Source organism: Corvus hawaiiensis, chromosome 28 (genome assembly GCF_020740725.1).
Source record: "Corvus hawaiiensis isolate bCorHaw1 chromosome 28, bCorHaw1.pri.cur, whole genome shotgun sequence".
In the NCBI taxonomy this organism is placed as follows: Eukaryota; Metazoa; Chordata; class Aves; order Passeriformes; family Corvidae; genus Corvus; species Corvus hawaiiensis.
This window is the reverse complement of record NC_063240.1, coordinates 2,732,793-2,750,415: the sequence shown is the minus strand read 5'-3', so window position 1 is coordinate 2,750,415 and position 17,623 is coordinate 2,732,793. Positions and strand designations below refer to the sequence as shown.

Below are 17,623 nucleotides of genomic sequence, written 5' to 3'. Positions count from 1 at the left end.
TGTGTTTGTGCTCAGAGGGAGCTCTGGAGGCGATCCTGGGGCTGTTGGGGTGGATCAGCGGCCCACAGCCCCGAGCCCATCACTGCAGCCCCCAGCCCCAGCTGGGGAGGGTGCGGTGGTGCTGGCTCTGGGCCAGCTGCTCTCCCACCTCCAGCCTGGCCAGGGCTCTTCCTACGTGGCAGAGCTCACCCGATCCCCGCGGCTGACCTGCGCCACCGGCTCAGGTTCCCGGGCGCGGGGATCACCTTACGGCCGGCGGGGAGCCAGCTCCATCCATAATTCAGCAGCGCCGCAGGGATGCAGCGGGCGGGCAGGCACGGCCGGCAGCCCCCCGAGGGCGGCCCCATGGAGAACGGCGTGGGGCAGGAGCCGGGGACCCCCGAGCCCCCCGCCGCCAGCCCCGCGGCCCCCCGGGCTCCCCGCGCCCGCCCCAGGCTGGTGTTCCACACGCAGCTGGCCCACGGCAGCCCCACGGGGCGCATCGAGGGCTTCACCAACGTCAAGGAGCTCTACGCCAAAATCGCTGAGGTCTTCGACATCTCGCCCACCGAGGTGAGGGGCTGCGGCCCGGGGAGGGGTCTTTGTGCCTCAGGCAGGGACACGCACCCTGTGGCACTGTCTGTGGCCTGTGCATCCACAAGCCCCCAGATGCTTGCAAACGTAGTCCCCAAAGTTTTCTGGAAAGATGTTTTGGCCTCAGGGCTGTATCAGCTCCTCTGGGGAGGGCTTGGGGGCTCTGTGCCTCAGTTTCTCCTCTGTATGTGGGCAGGGAGCCAGGGCTGCCAGTTCCCTGGCTGGTTGCAGCTGCCTGGAGCTGTGGGAAGGTGCACAGGGATGGGGCAGTGCAGGGTCCCAGGCAGGCTGGGGGTCCCTGGGCCCTTCTCTTCTAGCAGTGCCCAGATCTGACCAAATCCCCTTGAACTGGCCGTGGCTCCCCTGACACCTCTTGCCCTACTGGGGCATCCCCAGTCCCGGCTGATGGGGTTCCCCGGGGCAGATCCTCTTCTGCACGCTCAACACACACAAAGTGGACATGCAGAAGCTGCTGGGGGGACAGATTGGCCTGGAGGATTTCATCTTTGCCCACGTCCGGGGCGAGACCAAGGAGGTGGAGGTGACCAAGACAGAGGACGCGCTTGGCCTCACCATCACAGACAACGGGGCCGGCTACGCCTTCATCAAGGTGAGCCCCTGGGGACCAGGCTGGGCCTGGGGCAGCCCTGGGGACTGTGGTTCTGCAGGTGACATCCCCCATGCATCCCCTCCCTGGAATCAGGCTCCTCCCTGACTCCCCACATCAATCCTTCCCTGTGTCCACCCCGGCCCTGGAGGTCTCCCCTGCCTGACCTGGCTACCAAAGGGTGTGGGACCACTGAGGTGGCCGTGTGTGCGGCGGGATGGGGGCTGTGTCTGACTGTCCCATTGTGCCATGTGGTTGCCGTGTCCCTGTCCCACCGTGGTCCCCAGAGGATCAAGGAGGGGAGCATCATCAACCGGCTGCAGACAGTGTGTGTGGGGGACAGCATCGAGGCCATCAACGACCACACCATCGTGGGCTGCCGCCACTATGAGGTGGCTCGGATGCTGCGGGAGCTGCCGCGGGCTCAGCCCTTCACCCTCCGCCTGGTCCAGCCCAAAAAGGCCTTCGGTGAGTTGAGAGGGTGCCCCTGCTCCTGCCCTGGGAACCCTGGGATCATCCCCAGCCCCCTGTGGCCCTGCAGCCCTTCCCCAGTGACCGAGTGCCCCCCAGGGCTCACTACCCCCTGTGTGTGCCCCTCTGCACCCCCACTATGTGTGTGTGTACCCCACAGCCCTGGGGCACCCACGGGGGTGCCCCCACACCTGCTCGTGCCCTCCATGGGCGCCCCTCTTGCTCTGTGTGCATTGTCCCGAGCACCCGTGAGCACCCCATAACCAGGAGCATCCCCACCCTGCACCCCTGGGTGTCCCTGGCACACCAGCGCTGTCCCTGCATGGCTCACCCTGCAGTGCCCCCGGGGCTGGGGGATGGCCGGGCAGAGGGCAGCGAGGGGCTGGGGATGCCAGGTCCTGCCTGTGCCCTCACCCCCCACCCTGGGGCACAGACATGATCGGGCAGCGGACACGGACAAGCAAATCCCCAGGTGAAGGCAGAGTGGCCAGTGGGAAGGAAACGCTGCGGCTGCGGACACAGGGCCCGGCCGTGCTGGAGGAGGGGGTAAGGCCCACCCCAAGTCCCCCACCCCAAGCCTATGGCTCCTCACACTGTGGCAGGGTGGGGAGAAGCATCCCTGTGCCCTTAGGAGCCCCTGTGCTGCCTGGCACTCACCCCCTGGGCCCCTTGCCCCCAGCCCAGCCCCACCGAGGAAGAAGCTGCCCGGCAGGTGGACGATCTGCTGGAGAGTTACATGGGCATCCGTGACAGCGAGCTGGGTGAGCAGGGGGCCTGGACCCTGACCTGGACCTGCCCCTGCCCCTGCCCCTGTCCTGACCCTCACCCCCACCCCAACCCTGCCCTAGCCCCTGCCCCTTCCCCAGCTTCTGCCTCTTCTGCCCCTGCTCCTGCCCCAGATCCTGACTCAGCCCCTGCTCCTGTCCCGGCCCCCCACACTGGCCCTGACCTCCCCCTTCTCCCCAACAGCCTCGACGATGGTGGAGGCAGCCAAGGGCAGCCCCAGCGTGGCCCAGCTTGCCCAAGGGCTGGACTCGGTGCTGGGCGAGTTTGCCTTCCCCCAGGAGTTTGTGGCCGAGGTGTGGGCAGCCGTCTGCCACCCCAAGGGGGATAAGGAGTAGCTGGGGGCAGGTGTTGCCCCTCACTTTTGTCCTCTCCCCACATCCCCACCTCATCCCCACCCCATCTGGGGCTGAGGCGCTGGTGGGGGTCCCCATCCTGCCCCCCACACCCTCCTGAGCAGCACCCAGGTCTGTCCCTTGGGTTGGGGGGCAGAGGGCACCCAGCCCACCCACGTTCCTGAGGATCCCCCTTGCACACGCCCCAAACGTGGTGGGCAGTAGCTGTGGCTCATTAAAGGAGAGACTGGAGAAGGGCTGTTGCTCTGGTTGTCAGCAGGGCAGGATCCCCCCCCAGGCACCTTCCCTGGGGCCCCCCCGGGTGGTCACCTCCAGTGGGCACCAAGAGCTGCACGAGCTGTGCTTTATTGGGGATGGGGAGGGGGAAGCAGCCCTGTGCCCCCTGACAGCCCCTTGGGTATCGGGCTCGGGGGGCGGGGAAAGCCCCTGGATGCGGGTGATGAGGATCCATCAGGGATGGGACGGGGGCATGGCCGGGCCCCCCTGCCCGGTGCCCGTCCCCAGGGCTGCTACTGCAGGACGGAGCCAGCGGTGAGCTTGCGGGGCAGGGAGGGGGTGAGGGAGATGATGGAGGGCCGGGGGTGCAGCCGGGGGTACACGCGCTGCAGCACGGCCCGGCGGAACAGGATGTAGACCCAGGGGTCCAGGATCTGGTTCCAGGTGACCATGCGGATGTAGATCAGCAGCATCTCCTGCGTGTCTGAGGGCAGCACCTGTGCCTGGCCAGGCAGGTGCTGCAGGACCACCTGGACTATGAAGATCTGGGGGGAAAAGGGGACAAAGTGTCAGTGGAGGATCCATGAGCTGCGCCAGGGTGGGGAAATGATGAAGGTCGAGGCACTGAGCCCCTTGGAGGAGTCCTGGGCTGGTTTGGAGCACTGGGGAGCACCTGCTCTGCCTGTCACCAGGGGCCAACTTGGCGTGTAGAGAGGTGGCAGGGGGACACCGGCACGGGAGGTCTTACCAAGGGGACACCTCCAGACCTGGGACATCACCAGCAGGGACATGGAGGGGACATACTGAAAGCTGGGACCTCACTGTGAAGGGTGGGGGACACCAGGAGGGAGATGGAGGGAGGGTGAGGGGAACACACCAAGACTGAGGCCCCACAAGGAGGAACAGGGGGGACATGAAGATCCAGGAGGGCCATGGAGGGGTGGTGATGGGGCACACCAGGACAGAGGCCTCACCAGGAGGGGCATCCAGCAGATGGTGGCGATAATCATGATGCCCACGAGCTGCACCATCATCTCCACCTCGCTGTCGCGGCGCCGCTGCACCGACTCGCGATCGTGGTAGACACGGCAGAGTGTGACCACGCTGACGGTGTTGAGGACAAAGGAGAGCAGCACGGAGAGGATGCCCAGCAGCGCGAAGAGCAGGCAGAAGACGACGTCGCCGGTGTCAGGCAGGAGGGTGAGGAAGCACCAGGAACCAGGGAACTGCAGCGTGTACCGGCCCAGCCCCAACACCGGCAGCAGTCCCAGTGAGCAGGAGAAGCCCCACACCAGCCCCACGATGGCCCAGGCGCGGCGCTTGGAGAGGCTGGTGGAGCGCGAGAAGGGGCGGTTGATGCCCAAGAACCGCTCCCCGGCCATGGTGGCCCCCAGCAGCAGCGGGCACTGCCCGAAGAAGACCATGGAGAAGCCGAGGAAGTTGCAGAGGTGGCAGCCAGGGTCCACCTCGGCCCAGGAGAACTTGGTGAAGTGGTAGGGGATGATGACTGAGGCCGTCACCAGCAGTCCCATGAAGTCTGTGACCACGAGCCCACAGAGGAAGATGAGAAAGGAGGAGCGGGCCTGGCTGGAGAGCTTGCGGGAGGAGCTGACCAGGACGCAAAGGGCAAAGAGGTTGGAACAGAGGCCGATGAGGCCGAAGGCCGTGGAGAACCAGGGCGAGGCGATGCTGTTCTGTGCACTGGCGCGGCCATCGCTGGCATTGAACACCCCAAAGCACGAGTCCGCCTGCCCGGCCGTGCTGCTGTTGGGGGGCTCCATGTCCCGCACTCCCTCCTGCTCCTTCCAGCGGCCTCAGGCACCCTCCTGGCTCTCCTCCATGGCCGGAGCCCCCCGCTGCTGCCGGCACCAATCCCGCCTTGCCCTGCGGGGGGAACAGAGGGAATTTAGGCCAAGCCCACCCATCACCCACCCTGAGCTTGCAGATATGGGGTCCTCCAGGGGCTGTGGAGGGGGACACCACGGTGGAACCCCAGCCCATGGAGAGGGACACCAGGGCGGGACCTGGCTCGTGCCAGCTGCAGGCACAGCTGCAGTGGAGGCCAAGGGCTGCAGCCCTGCAGCTGCTGGGATTAACTGTCCCCGGCCACGAGCCACATGGGGCTGCAGCCACGAGGCTGAATCCCGGCACAGCGGGTGCCGCAGGAAACTCGTCATTGACAGCTGGGCTCCCTCCCACCCCGGGGGCACATAGCCAGAGATCCCTGGGCCATCACCCTCCATCACGGTGGGGGACTCACTCTGAAGGATGCAGGCACATGGTGGCTGCACCAGGGCATGATCCTGACTCTCTGCCTATCCCTGAGCTCAATGTGGAGATGTCCCATTCCTCCAGTGTGCTGGGGAAACCTGAGGTACAAGTTTGAGGCTGTGCTGCAACCCTGGCACCGCTGCCAAACCACAGCCAGTGTGGGTGACAGACCTGCTCTGCCCTCCTGGCATCCCCTGCAGTGGGAGCTGTGCGTTTGTCACCAGGACAGTGGCTGTGACAGGGTGTGACAGGGTGTGACAGGGACGGCTGTGGAGGTAGACAGCCCGCTTAGTGCCACTCTGCCTCACTTGGGCTGGGAAGCAGTTGGGAATCATAGAATCGTGGGATATCCTGTGGGAATGGACCCACAAGGTTTGTCAAGTCCAACTCCTGGTCCTACATAGCCCTCCATTGCTAATTAGTCCAGGCTGCAAATGAGATGATGTGGGACAGGACAGAGACATGGCAACAGTGGGGACTGGACAACCTGGGGACACAGACGCCCACAGGGAGCTGACCCCTCCTCTCCTCCTGGGACCCATTTCTCGAGACTGTGGATGTTCTTGTCACACCACCTGCCTCAGCCCACCCTCCTGGCTGACACAGTCCTCAGCCCAGTGGCCCCAGTGGGATGCCCAGCTCCACCCCAACCCGCCACCCCTGCAAAGCCCCACTGCGGTGCCCCTCCCTCGTGCAGGGTGGCACTGCCACCTGTCCTTCGTCGCCAAGTTAAACCTCAGACCAGCCCTGATCATTGCCAATCCTGGCCGTTGGTCCATCACTGGCCTGGCTCTGGGTCCCCGTGTCCCAAGCAAGCCCCGTGCCGTGTCCCTCACCCAGACACCCCTCGGCCGCCAGCCCCTGTCCGGCCGGGGGTGCGAGGGTGGCCGCAGGGCCGGGAGCCACCGCGCACACCCGAGCCACGCGCCGATCCCACAGCCCGGCCGGGCTGGGATGGGGCCAAGCATTGCGACATCCTCTGGGGCCTCACCCCGGCCGCACGTGGGGCTGGGGGTGCCGGCACCCACCCAGCGCCGCAGCGCCCTGCCCGTGCCCGGCCCCGGCTCTGCCTCGGGCCCCGCAGCCCTGGGGAGCGGGGAAGGGGCCAGGGGTGGTGGTGGCGGCTCGTCCCCATCTCTCTCCTGTCCTGGTGTGGGGGGCTGGCAGAATGTGGCGGTGAATCACTGCGAGGGTGGGCCAGGCTTTTTCCATGAGCCAAGAGTGAAAACTTGCGGCTGTTTGTTCTCACTGCTCCCCGAGGGACCGCGGCAGCCCCAGAGGCGTCGGCCCTGCAGACACGTGGTGAGGCCTCGGCACGACTTTCTAAGACCCTGAGGAGTCACCAGCCTTTCCCAAGTCCTCTGGGAGGTGACAAAGTCACCCCTGCCCCACAGTGATGCCACGCGAGTACCTGGTGTGCCAGTCCCACTCCAGCTGTACCTTGCCATGTACCCACCCACACTGCCAGGGTGCTGTCCCCAAACATGTTCCCCTTGGCCCAGGGTGCTCCCTCTCCTCACTGGGGTTCAAGAGCCCATGGGGTGATGCTGCCCTGCTGTCCCTGTTACCTGGGAACTCACAGCCACAGTGTCCAGCGAGGGGGTCTCCCTGAGGTGGTACCGTGGCCAGGCAAGGAGGCACCAGCCCCAGAAGCTCCAAATCTCACCATTACCTACATCCCCTCCCTGTCCTCCCTTCACCTCCTGCCCCGACACAACCACAACCTGGACCCTCATCCACTGCCCACTGTGGCCTGGACAGGGACCCCGGAGGCTCGGAGGGGTCTGAGCTGGGCTCAGGCCCCTTGTGCAGAGCTGCCTCGGCCAGGCACAGCATTTAGAGGAAATCAAATATTTACAGCCACTTAGCATCTGCAGGGCTGGGAGTGAGGGAACCCCTGCTGTGCCAGAACACACCAGTGGTGCCTCCAGGAAGGGGCTCATGTGGAGGTCGGGGTCCCCACTCGCCATTTTCCCCTCATCAGGGGCAGCCACTGCAGGAGGATGGACATGTGGGGACATGTGGGGACAGCAGGTCCTGCAGAAGAGAAATCCTGAGCCCAGGGACTGTCCCCACCAACCCCTTGCGCTCAGGTTTGGGGTTCTGGACCCAGCAAAATGGAGATCCCATGCGAGCAAGGGTTTGGCAAGGGGTGCAGGGGTAAAATCCTGGAGGAGAGGAGCTAGCTCTGAAATGTTCTGCTGGAGGCTGTGAGGCACTGGCAGTGGGGTGTGGGGGGCTGGTGCAGGCACTAATGCCCTGCCTCTGCTGGGTACTGCTTCCTGCCCTGGCCACATCCGAGGGCAGCGAGGGAAAGGCAGATGGGGAGTGAGGGAGGCTGCTCCTTATCAGTGTCTGCCCCAGCCTGCTGCTTCCCCAGGCTTCCCCGGGCAGGACTGGGCATGGGGCCTGTACAGGGCTTGCAAGGTCAGGCCAGGGTGGGAGCAGGAAGGGAAGAGGGCACCACACACCTGCAAAGGGACCCCAAAACCAGACAGCAGTAACTCCCCTCACACCCCATGTGCACCCTTGACCTGGGCTCTGCCACTGGACATGGTGTTGAGCCACAGGGCAGCTGTGCAGAAGATGCTGCAGGGTATTTGCATTTATCCCTTGTGTGGCCACTCTCTGCTCGCTGGACCTCTCCAGGACAGTGACTTTCCCTGCATGATCCCCTCTGTCTCTGCAGCCTGATGCCCCTGCTGCAGGTGGTCCCATGGGACACTGCGTCACCTGTCAGGGATGGATGTGCTCCCACTGCCACCCCTCTCCAGGCTGGGGCCCTGGGGCATCAAATCGGGTCGAGGTGATCAGCTGGAACAGGAAAGGTCACAGGGATAAGGACTTGTCAGGGCATCAGTGTTCCTCCCTGGCCCCACAACCATCACAAGGACCTGCTGCTGAAGAAGTTGGCCTGGCCTGGAGCAGGGACATCCCTAGGACACCCAGGACAGAGGACATCCCAGGGAAGCAGTGACACACAGGATGGTCCCTGCCAGGCGTGTCCTCGCCTGTCCCTGCTGTGACCCAGGGCTGACTGGGACACAACTGGCACCAACCCCATTCCAATCTCCAGAGCCCGGAGCCGGGCAGGCGGTGGCTGGAGGATCAGCCCGGGTGCCCTGGAGTGCAGAAGCCGGGACTCGGCAGCCCGGGGGCACCAGGGCCCCCCGCCCCACCGCTGCCCCCGCCCGCAGCGTCGCGGCATCTCGAGGGCTTCAAGGCTGCTGGGCCGCCCACTCCGACAGCCCGAAATAGACCCTTCCTTTCCCGGCCCTTTCCTGAGCCTTTCCTGGTCCTTCTCCGGCTCTTCCCAGAGGAGCCAGCGGCACATGGGGGCGGGGGGGGGGGAACCGTCCCGGCGGGGGAGCCCCGAAAGCAAATCCTGGTTCCGATGGACAGACACACAGTGGGGGGAGCAGGGGCACCACGTGTCCGTCCCTCACCATGGGGTGCCCGCTTCTCCTCCCCCGAAACGCACCCGATCCCCGGGGTTGTGTGCGAACCCGGCGGCTGAGCCCTGGGAGCTCCTGGAGCCCCGACCGTCCTACACAGCCCCCAGAGCCCCGCACAGCCCCTCCGTTCGTCCCAGCCCTGCGGTCTGTCCGCCCATCCCAGTCTCTGTCCGTCCATCCCGGTCTCTCTGTCCGTCCATCCCAGCCTTCTGGGCTTTTTGTCCTTCACAGCCCCCTTGGCCGCGCATCTCTCGCCCCCCCTCCAACGCCTCCCTCCCCGCGCAGACCCGAGCCCTACCTCGCTGCCGGCGGGACCCACCCGGCTCGGCTTTGCTCAGCCCGGCCCAGCTCAGCCCGGCTCGGCCCAGCCCGGCTCAGCTCAGCTCGACTCGGCTCAGCCCCGCGGCGGGGCGGGGGAAGGGCCGGGCTCGCCGCGCCCCCCGGAACCGGCCCCGTCCCTCTCCGCTCCCTCCCCGCTCGGGACGGGGCTCCAGGCGGGGGTCGCCCCCCGGTCCCGACAGCGTCCCTCCGGCGCAGCCCCCCCGGTGCCGGCACACAAAGCCCCCCCGGTGGCGGCACCCGCGGCTGAGTCCGTCTCGGGGCTGGGCTCCTGCCCCGTTACTCACTTGTTTACCCGGGCGGGCTTGAGGCGGGGGGGGGTCCGGCCGTGCCGCCCCTCCAGCGGGACCCGGGCCGGCGCCGCGGTGGGGTCCGCCAGAGGAGGGGTCCCCGCCGAGCCCCGCAGTGACCCCGGGACCCGAGAAAGGAGAGGCAGCTGCGGCTCCGGGCACTGGGGTGGCCGAGGGCCAGGGTCCCTGGGTGCCGTCCGTGCCCCGGGGGGATTCGCCTCTCGGGGGTTTTCCCAGCCCGGCAGCTCCGAGCTGTCGCTGCGCTGTCCAAACCCGAGAGCAGCTGGGCTGGCACGTCCCCAGGCAGTGTTCCCTCCCATGGTCTCATGGCCTCCGTTGCTGCTCCTCGTGCTCCGCTGAGGAGGGCAGAGCTCGGCTCTGGCCGCGGCGTCTCCATCAGCTCCGAAGAGCTGGGAGCGCCTGAGGCCACGGGGGACGCGGGGACATCCCGAGCACCCAGCATCCCGTCAAGGCAAGCAGGGGGCACAGTGGCTCGGCGCTCAGGTGGATGCCTAGGCAGGTTTTCCTTGCACTGGCTCGGCAGTGCGGGGGCTGCAGAGCCCATCATCCCTTGGTTTGGAGCAAAGATTGTCACAGCGAAAGCCCGGGAGGAAGGCAGGGCCAGCTCGCAGAGCTAGATGGCGGCTGGCCCTGTGTGCCGGGGGCAGGAGTGGCCCCACCGCCGGCGAAACGCGCGGGGCTCGGCAGCCGCTGTTGTCCCGGGTGGGGCCGGGGTGTGCCCGGGAGCAGCTGCGCTCACAGGGGATGGGGCACGAGGCAGCTCCACCGACTGCCCGGCCCGGGCAGGAACCGGCCGAGCTGCTGTGTCCCCCTGCCCGGCTCAGGGCTGTGCCGTGGCAGCTTCCCCCGAAACGTAGGGGAGATGTGGACAGGGGCACGGAGAGCAGCCAGGTCAGGGAAAAGCCGTCGGGGGCTTCAGCCGGATCCAGCCCCTGATCTGGCCCCGGCCCATGCTCAGAGGCTGCAGCAGCTCTCGGGAGCTCAGGCTCCTGTGCCTGCCCAGTGACCTCACCCAGGGCCTGGAGCGCAAGGAAATGCAGTGCCGGGAAGAGGACACGAGCCCTGCTCAGGCTGGAGAGACAGCGGGACGTTTCTGGGGGAATTCCTCCACCTTTGTGTGTGCCCAGGAAGGAAAGGGACAGGCTGTGGGGAGGGAGGCTCTGCCTGGCAGCTGGGCAGGGAGGGCACCAAACCACCAGCTTTGGGGTTTGGGTTTTTTCCCCTGTTTCCTCCTCCCTTCACTCACTTCCTGCGCTGAGCCCTGAAACCCCTCTGCACAGGCAGCAGCTGGAAATAACTCACAGGAAGGAGAGGCCAGGGAATGTGTCCGGTGCAGCTGCTGGCCCTGAGGATGTCTGGCAGGATGGGGAGGGGGCATCCCCAGCAGGGCCAAGGCAGTCAGGGTCCCCCACCCCATCTGAAGCAGGCCAAGCCCCGCAAGTGGAGGTGGCCAGGGCAAGCATGGGAGCCTCCTGAGCACCAGCTCCCACAGTGGCTGTGGGGCTGGATCCTGCCAGCAGAGCCAGCAGAGCCAGGAGCAGGACAAGGCAACTTTCCTGAGCCATGGGGCAGCCCCCAAGGCCCAGAAGGGTCACACAGCAGGGTTGGCTCTGCCCTAGCGCTGGGGGACCTGGGCAGCCCCCTAAGTCTCTGCACCATGGGCCTGTACTGGGGAGAGGGCGGATGCAGGTAGGAAACGGCCTCTCAGTGAAGCCAGGACAGAGGTCTCCTGCACCCCTGGGCACTGCTCACCAGCACCCTGTCCTGCCTGCCTGAGCGGGGACAGCCCGGGGTTTGGGGGCTTGTGGGGATGGAGCCATGTGGGGTGATCCCAGAGGAGTGTGGCTGGGCCCGTGGTCATCATCTGCTCAACCCTGAAGTGCCCCTCAGGTGCCCAAAAATTATCTGAACATCACTAGAGGCCCTCAGGAACCCCCACTTCATCAACAGGGTGCTGGGGAGTGCAGCCGATTCTTGTCCAGGGCAGGGAGAGCCTCACAGGCATGGTGTGGGAGGGACTGCAGGCTCTGGAATCCGGATTTTCCCCTGTAAGGAAATATCCCAACCAGCATCCCTCTCCTCCGCTCCGCCAGAGCCAGCGCCTGGCAGCCACTAAAGCCTCCCATGCCACAGCCAGGATTGAAGGATGTGGCGGCACTCCCAGGCTGGGGAAGCCAGATCCCAGGGGAGGACGTGCCAGGAATGGGGCCCCAGAGAGGGTGAGGGGCCCCGCTATGACCCAGGACCCAGGGCAGTGCTGGACTGGTGAAGCCAAGGGCCCTGTGACTCCAGCTGGGGAGCAGCAGCTGGACTGGTCTGCCACTGGTAAGGGGAGGTGTTGGGAGTGGGAGGGGGCTGGAGTGGGGCAAGGGAGTGCATGGGGCTGACGCTGTGGGGATGGGGCAACAGACCCTGGAGACACAGGGGTGAGGACACCCCACCCTAAGCACTACCCAGTCCTCAGGGGAGTTCCCAGCGCTGGCCGTGTGGTACTGGCTGGTGATGTCATGCAGGAGCAGTGGGGCTGCCCACGCTCAGGAGCTCATGGCTAAAACAATCCTTATTTTATTTATACCAAAGTCTCAGGGTCCCTCATGATAAATGCAAGGACAAGGAAAAGCCTCAGGAACATGCCCAGTGCTGAGCCAGGCCTTGGGGATATCCATGGAACAGTGTCTGTGCTGTGGGATGAGACCCCCGACCACCCCGGGCAGGTGTCTGAGGGTGCTGAGCAGCCCCTCACCGGCGGTAACGGTAACGCTTGAAGTGGAACCAGAGCTGGAAGATGCCGTTGGCAAACTGGCAGCGGAAGCCGTGGCGGTGGGAATACTCCCACTCCCTGTTGACAATCTTGAAGGCTATGTCCTCGTAGGGTGGCCCGGCATGGAAGCGCAGGATGGCAAAGTCCTTGTTGTCCTGGCAGGCCTCCAGGAAGTACTCGGGCGTCGAGCGCTTGTCGATGAGGTCAGGGTAGAAGATGTTGAACTTGTAGCCCTGCACGATCTTGGGGGGGGGGTTGTCGAAGTCATAGTGGGTCTGGTTGTACTTGTTCCACTCGAAGCCCGTGTGCACACGGTTGAAGAAGCGGGGCTTGCGTGGCCGGTACTTGTCAGCCCACAGATAGGCCTTGCCCGTGAGCGGCATCTCCACGCTGAACTGCGCCTCGTCCGCGCCCATGCCCTCCTTGGCCTTACGGAAGAAGATGTCGTCGGTGCTCTCGGAAGCATCACCTATAGGGGGAAGAGATGACATCAGGTTCTGCAGTGCCAGCCAGGCCTGGGCCATGTAACACTGCTCCAGGCACGCCGAGAGAAGGAGCTGCTGGGCAGAGGATGCAGAACTGGACACAGGAATGTGTGTGCTGCCCGGTGGGCTCTGAGTGAGTGCTGGGCTGAGCTGTGCTGGAAAACTCAACCAAAACACCCCTTGTGCCTGTCTGCACCCAAACACCTTGGTGGTACTGAGGCAGGTCCCCCAGGAGCACCCTGAGCACCATCTCCCTGCTCCTGCCCAGGCCACAGTGCCCTTTGCTCCAGGGGCATCCCTCTGCCAGGTCAGCTCTGGGTGCCTGCTGCAGATCCAGCTCTTGCCCTTTCCTGAGGGCAGTGTCCCCTCCAGCCCTGCACCCCGAATCACTGCACGCTCTCCATGCCGAGCAGGCTGCACTCACCTGTCACCTGGAGCTGCTGGCGCAGGAGCAGCAGCCGGTGCGTGTCCTCCTCAGCCTCCAGCACGTGGGCGTCGAAGGGCAGCTCGTTGGGGCCCAGCAGCCGGGGGCTGTACTTGCCCGCGTCGTAGTCATCCAGGCTCTGCTGGATCAGATCCTCCTCCATCAGCACGGCCTCCCCCTCTGCCTCTCCCTTGGCCTCCGTGTCCTGCTCTGCCTCTGGCTCTGAGGATGGCCCTGGCTGTGCCTCAAGGCTCTCCTCGGGATCCAGCCTGCATGGAAGGGAGAAGAGAGGACTGGGACGGGGATGGTACCCTCATTCTCTGCTCACCTGGGCTCTGCCTCGGGAAGGGTAGGGGCACAAGGCTGCCTTTCTGCCCGGGGTGCCCCGGGGACAGCCCCAGGTGGCTGCTCACCTGTCACTGGGGGAGGCCGGCTCCCGCTTGATGATGGGGAAGAGTGGCTCACTCTCCACACCCTGCTCCTGCTTCAGCTTGTACAGCTTCTGACGCAGCACGTCCTGGTGCCGCTCCCGCAACCTGAGAGAGGAGAGGAGCTCTTGGGTCCCACTCAGCAGAACCACCTCACTCCCACTGCCCAAAGCTGTGACTCCCACCTCCATAGGCAGAAACCCGATGGGCTTGGATGGTTTTGGGGTGAATAAGCCCCAGTTCAGTTCCCTCTTGGAGACCTCACTACACATCACCACTGCAGAAGGGACTGGATGTCCAGCCCTGCTCCCCTCTTGGAAATCAGCCATTTCACAAAAGGTAGAACACCCTCCCCCATTCCCTCCACCAACTGGGTTTGTGCCTCCCCAGCTCTGCCCACGGCAGGGTCTGCACTGCCCCCACTCTCTGCTCTCACCTGGCCCGAGCCATGTAAGCCTTCAGCTGCTGCAGGAGGCTCTCCCAGTACCCGATGTCCAGGTTGGGCCCTCCCGCCCGGATCTTGCTCTCGATGCCCTGGTACAGAGCTTGCAGCTGGTTGTACGTCTTCCCCTTGAACACGGACTGCACATCTGAGCTGACCGAGGCGTTGACGCCGTCCCGACGCTCCCCTGGACAGGTGAGGGCAGCCGGTCAGTCTCCAGGCACTTGGCCGCACTCATCCCGGTTCTCCTGACAGCAGGAGGCCGGACCCCAGCCAGACACAGCTGCTGGACCCACAACCTCCATCCAGCAGGTCCAAGAGAGCCCCTCTGAACCTGAGCACACGTGGCAGACCCTGCGCCCTAGGTGACCCACCACTCACAGTCCCCGACACCCACACCAGGCTCTGCTCTCCTGCTCACCTGGTCCTCCTTTCCCAGAGGCCTCCAGCTTGCGAAGCTTGGCTATCTCATCCTCTGTGATGATGGTCATGTCCCTCCAGAAGTCCACATTCTTCCCTTGCTCCAGCTCCATGTATACCTGCAGGCAGGAGACAAACCTGACATCAGGCACCTGCTCCACACCACGGGGAGGAAAGCAGAGCTGGTAGAGAAGCCCTGAGCCCAGGCAGAGGGGCAGCAAAACAGGCACCTGGATGTCCTCCACTAGGTCCTCCATGTCAGAGACAGTCAAGCCGTTCAGGAAGGTGTAGGGCTCGTGCATCTCCACGGCCAGGTCATCGTCCTCTGCACTGATGTACTTGGCCAGAAGATCAATGGGTTTCGCCCTCCCATCCCGAATCCGGATCTTAGACCTGGTGAAGGGAGAGGAACAGAGGGACAGTGGGGGATACAGAGCAGTGCCATCCTCTGCTGCCTGCCAGGCCTGGCTCTGAGCAGCTGCACACTTACCGCAGCTTGGCCTGCTGCAGGTGGAAGTTGTCTTCCTGCTCCTCCCAGGTTTTGAAGTGCTCTGCCTCTTTCTCCCGCTGCAGCATCTCCAGCTCCTGCTCCCGCATGGCTTTTTCCCGCTCCCGCTCCAGGCGCAGCTGCTTCACCTGCCCAGGGTGACAGAGCTGTGAGGCCACTGGGGATGGGCCACTGTGCAGACACCACAGACACCTGCTCAAGGACACAGCCAAGACCTGTCCCCGAGTTGCCTTGGCTCCTGCCATCAGCCTGAGCTCCTACAGAGCTGGGAGCCAGCGGGGCCAGGTTGCCTGGGCTCACTGCCAGCCCTGTGGGGGACAGGGGACACAGGCACAACTGAGTGCCTCAGTGTCATGACCTGGCATTGTCCTCCTCAGCACCTCCTGAGCTCCTGGGCTCAACCCCAAGGGAAGAGGTTTCTCATCCTGGAATAGGAGAAGCCAGGGTTCTGTGGCCCCCAGAATCCTACAGACTGGACACCCCCAGGAGAAGAAAATGGGGACTTCCCAGTGAGGGATGGAGAGAACCAGGCTGTAGACAGGGCTCTCTGTCAGACAGTGACATGGAGGGGACATCTTATCCCACCTTCTGCAGCTCCAGGCGATTGTCCTCCTGGATTCGCTTGTTCCTCTCCTTCAGGTCCTTCTCATCCAGATGGCTGATCCCTTTCTTTTCCAGTGCCTTAAACAGAACAGCCAAGAGAAGCTGTGGAACCCGAGGACCTCCACAGCCCTTCACTGGCCAGCAAATGCTACTACATTCACCCATTTCTGCTGTTCCAGTGAGCACTGATCCTGTTGAAGGTCCCTAAATCACTCAAACCCTGCTCCTGAAGCCCCTCAGCAAACCCAGACTCAGCCCACATAGCCCACCTGGCCTGGTGAGGCAAGTGGCAGCACAACAGTATCACAGAATCATGGAATGGTTTGGATTAGAAGTGACCTTAAAGATCACTTTGTTCTACCTCCTGCCATGGCAGGGACACCTTCCACTGTCCCACGCTGCTCCAAGCCCCAATGTCCAGCCTGGCCTTGGCCACTGCCAGGGATCCAGGGGCAGCCCCAGCTGCTCTGGGCACTCTGTGCCAGGCCCTGCCCACCCTCCCAGCCAAGAATTCTTTCCCCATCTAACCCTGCCCTCTGGCAGTGGGAAGCCGTTCCCCTTGTCCTGCCCCTCAGGGTCCTTGTCAAGTCCCTTTCCAGCTCTCCTGGAACCTCTGTAGCTACCAGAAGGAGCTCTAAGGTCTCCTCAGAGCCTCCTCTTCTCCAGAGAACCTTCTCTTCTCCCTAACCCTAACCCTGAACACGCCCAGCCCTCTGTCATTCCTATAGCAGAAATGCTGCATTCCCGTTACCATCTCTGTGTCCCTGACCCAGTAAATGCTGCCCAGCACTCAGCCTGTAGCTCCCAGCAGCTCCAAGTACCTCTCCTGCTCTCGACCCATCTCCTTATCCCATCCCCCTGGCTACAGACCCCACCTCAGGCACAGATCCCCCTGACTCCTCCTGCCTGTGCCACCTGGCTGCAGGGACATGGCAGAGCTCACCTTGCTCCAGATGAATGTGCCCAGCAGGTTGTTGTCCCCGAAGGGGTTGTCGGTGTTGGTGTAGCCCATGTACTCCTCACCCCAGCCCATCTTCTCCCGCTTCTTCCTCTCCTTGGCCTCCTTCTTGGCCAACCTCCGTGCTCGCTTCTCCTCGGGCGTCTCCAAGGCCTTCAGCAGAGCCGCCTGCTTCTTCTTCTCCTCCCTCAGCCTCAGCCGCTCCTGCAGGCTCAGCTGCTGCCCCGGCTCCTCCCGGCCCCGGGGCCGTGGCGGGGAGGGGGAGCTGACGGAGGACACGGAAGACTTGGATCCATCCCTCCGGCGGCGCCGCTCCCGGCTGCGCGCTGCCCTGTCCCGCCCGCGCTCCGGGCTGGAGCCGGAGGAGCGGCCCCGGGACCGTGAGCGCTGTTTCCTCCGGTCCTTACGGTGCCGATCGCGGCTGCTGCTCCTTTTTTTCTTTTTCCATTTCTGTCTCTCATCGCCAGAGTCCGAGCTGGGGGGGGCACAGCGGGGCTTCAGCGGGAGAAGGCCGCGGCCGTGCCGGGCACGGAGCGTCTCCCCGCCGCAGCTCAGGCCGGCCCGGGCCCAGCGCCACCGGCAGCGCCGAGACAGCGAGGGGTGCTTGCGGCCCCAGCCCTGATCGCCCCGAGCCGCTGTCACGAGCAGCGCTTGGGACCGAGCGCCCGGCCCCACTCTCCCGCCCCCAGCCCTGCCCGAGCCCGGCGGCACCGAGCACCCCTTCCCGTCCCCCGCCGGGCCCGGGCCGGGGACAGCAGCCGGGCCGGGGACAGCAGCCGGGCCGGGCCGCGCGGGCCCCGGCACACCAGCCCCGCTTCCCCACAGACACGGTGCGGCCGCTCCGGGCCAGCTGCTCACTCACCCCGAGCTCGGCTCCCGGCGTCGGCCCCGACTCCGGCTCTTGCTCCGGCTGCGGTGCCGCCGCCCGCGGCTCCCGGACCGCGAGCGCCCCCGATCCCGATCCCGATCCCGATCCCGGTCCCGATCCCGATCCCGGTCCCGGTCCCGCTCCCGATCCCGGTCCCGCTCCCGCTCCCTTTCCCGGTCCCTCTCCCGCTCCGAGCGGCCGCCCCGGGCCGGGCTGCGCGACCCGGAGCCCATTGGCAGCGGCGGCTCCGCCCCGGGGCCTCGCGGGGCCTCAGCATACCAGGCTGCCCCGCCGTCCGCCTGCGCCCGCCCCGCCTCACCAGCGGCCCCGGCGCAGACAGGCGG

At 65.1% G+C, this 17,623-nt stretch overlaps 3 protein-coding genes across 4 annotated transcripts; 1 reads left to right on the top strand and 2 right to left on the bottom strand.

The window, feature by feature from the left end:
- The first annotated feature begins 82 nt into the window (after positions 1-82).
- GIPC3 (GIPC PDZ domain containing family member 3) lies at positions 83-2,990 on the top strand. Its single transcript, XM_048287897.1, has 6 exons — positions 83-552; positions 998-1,183; positions 1,468-1,648; positions 2,085-2,197; positions 2,331-2,412; positions 2,621-2,990. Exons 1-6 carry the CDS (start codon positions 298-300, stop codon positions 2,770-2,772), a joined length of 969 nt encoding a protein of 322 aa, XP_048143854.1. The 5' UTR covers positions 83-297; the 3' UTR covers positions 2,773-2,990.
- Positions 2,991-3,117: 127 nt separating this feature from the next.
- TBXA2R (thromboxane A2 receptor) lies at positions 3,118-9,649 on the bottom strand. Of its 2 annotated transcripts, none has more exons than XM_048287893.1 (3): positions 9,359-9,649; positions 3,981-4,890; positions 3,118-3,551 (listed from the first exon to the last, which is right to left on the bottom strand). In XM_048287893.1, the coding sequence occupies exons 2-3, from the start codon at positions 4,785-4,787 to the stop codon at positions 3,300-3,302; spliced, it is 1,059 nt and encodes a 352-aa protein (XP_048143850.1). In that variant the 5' UTR covers positions 4,788-4,890; positions 9,359-9,649; the 3' UTR covers positions 3,118-3,299. The 2 variants fall into 2 exon arrangements, with proteins under 2 accessions (XP_048143850.1, XP_048143849.1); XM_048287892.1 differs by lacking the exon at positions 9,359-9,649 and adding an exon at positions 9,031-9,120.
- Positions 9,650-11,924: 2,275 nt separating this feature from the next.
- CACTIN (cactin, spliceosome C complex subunit) lies at positions 11,925-17,527 on the bottom strand. The gene is made up of 10 exons (XM_048287566.1): positions 17,274-17,527; positions 16,397-16,886; positions 15,436-15,531; positions 14,833-14,978; positions 14,573-14,735; positions 14,344-14,461; positions 13,917-14,109; positions 13,466-13,588; positions 13,053-13,321; positions 11,925-12,612 (listed from the first exon to the last, which is right to left on the bottom strand). The coding sequence occupies exons 1-10, from the start codon at positions 17,510-17,512 to the stop codon at positions 12,122-12,124; spliced, it is 2,328 nt and encodes a 775-aa protein (XP_048143523.1). The 5' UTR covers positions 17,513-17,527; the 3' UTR covers positions 11,925-12,121.
- Positions 17,528-17,623: the final 96 nt, after the last annotated feature.

Coding starts and splice junctions, on each gene's coding strand:
- GIPC3 (XM_048287897.1), top strand. CDS start 298: ATGCAGCGGGCGGGCAGGCACGGCCGGCAGCCCCCCGAGGGCGGCCCC. Junction 1,184..1,467: donor CCGGCTACGCCTTCATCAAG/GTGAGCCCCTGG, acceptor CGTGGTCCCCAG/AGGATCAAGGAGGGGAGCAT. Junction 2,198..2,330: donor CGGCCGTGCTGGAGGAGGGG/GTAAGGCCCACC, acceptor CCTTGCCCCCAG/CCCAGCCCCACCGAGGAAGA.
- TBXA2R (XM_048287893.1), bottom strand. CDS start 4,787: ATGGAGCCCCCCAACAGCAGCACGGCCGGGCAGGCGGACTCGTGCTTT. Junction 3,552..3,980: donor TCTGCTGGATGCCCCTCCTG/GTGAGGCCTCTG, acceptor TTTTCCCCCCAG/ATCTTCATAGTCCAGGTGGT.
- CACTIN (XM_048287566.1), bottom strand. CDS start 17,512: ATGGGCTCCGGGTCGCGCAGCCCGGCCCGGGGCGGCCGCTCGGAGCGG. Junction 14,979..15,435: donor ATCGCCTGGAGCTGCAGAAG/GTGGGATAAGAT, acceptor CACCCTGGGCAG/GTGAAGCAGCTGCGCCTGGA. Junction 14,462..14,572: donor ACCTAGTGGAGGACATCCAG/GTGCCTGTTTTG, acceptor TCCTGCCTGCAG/GTATACATGGAGCTGGAGCA.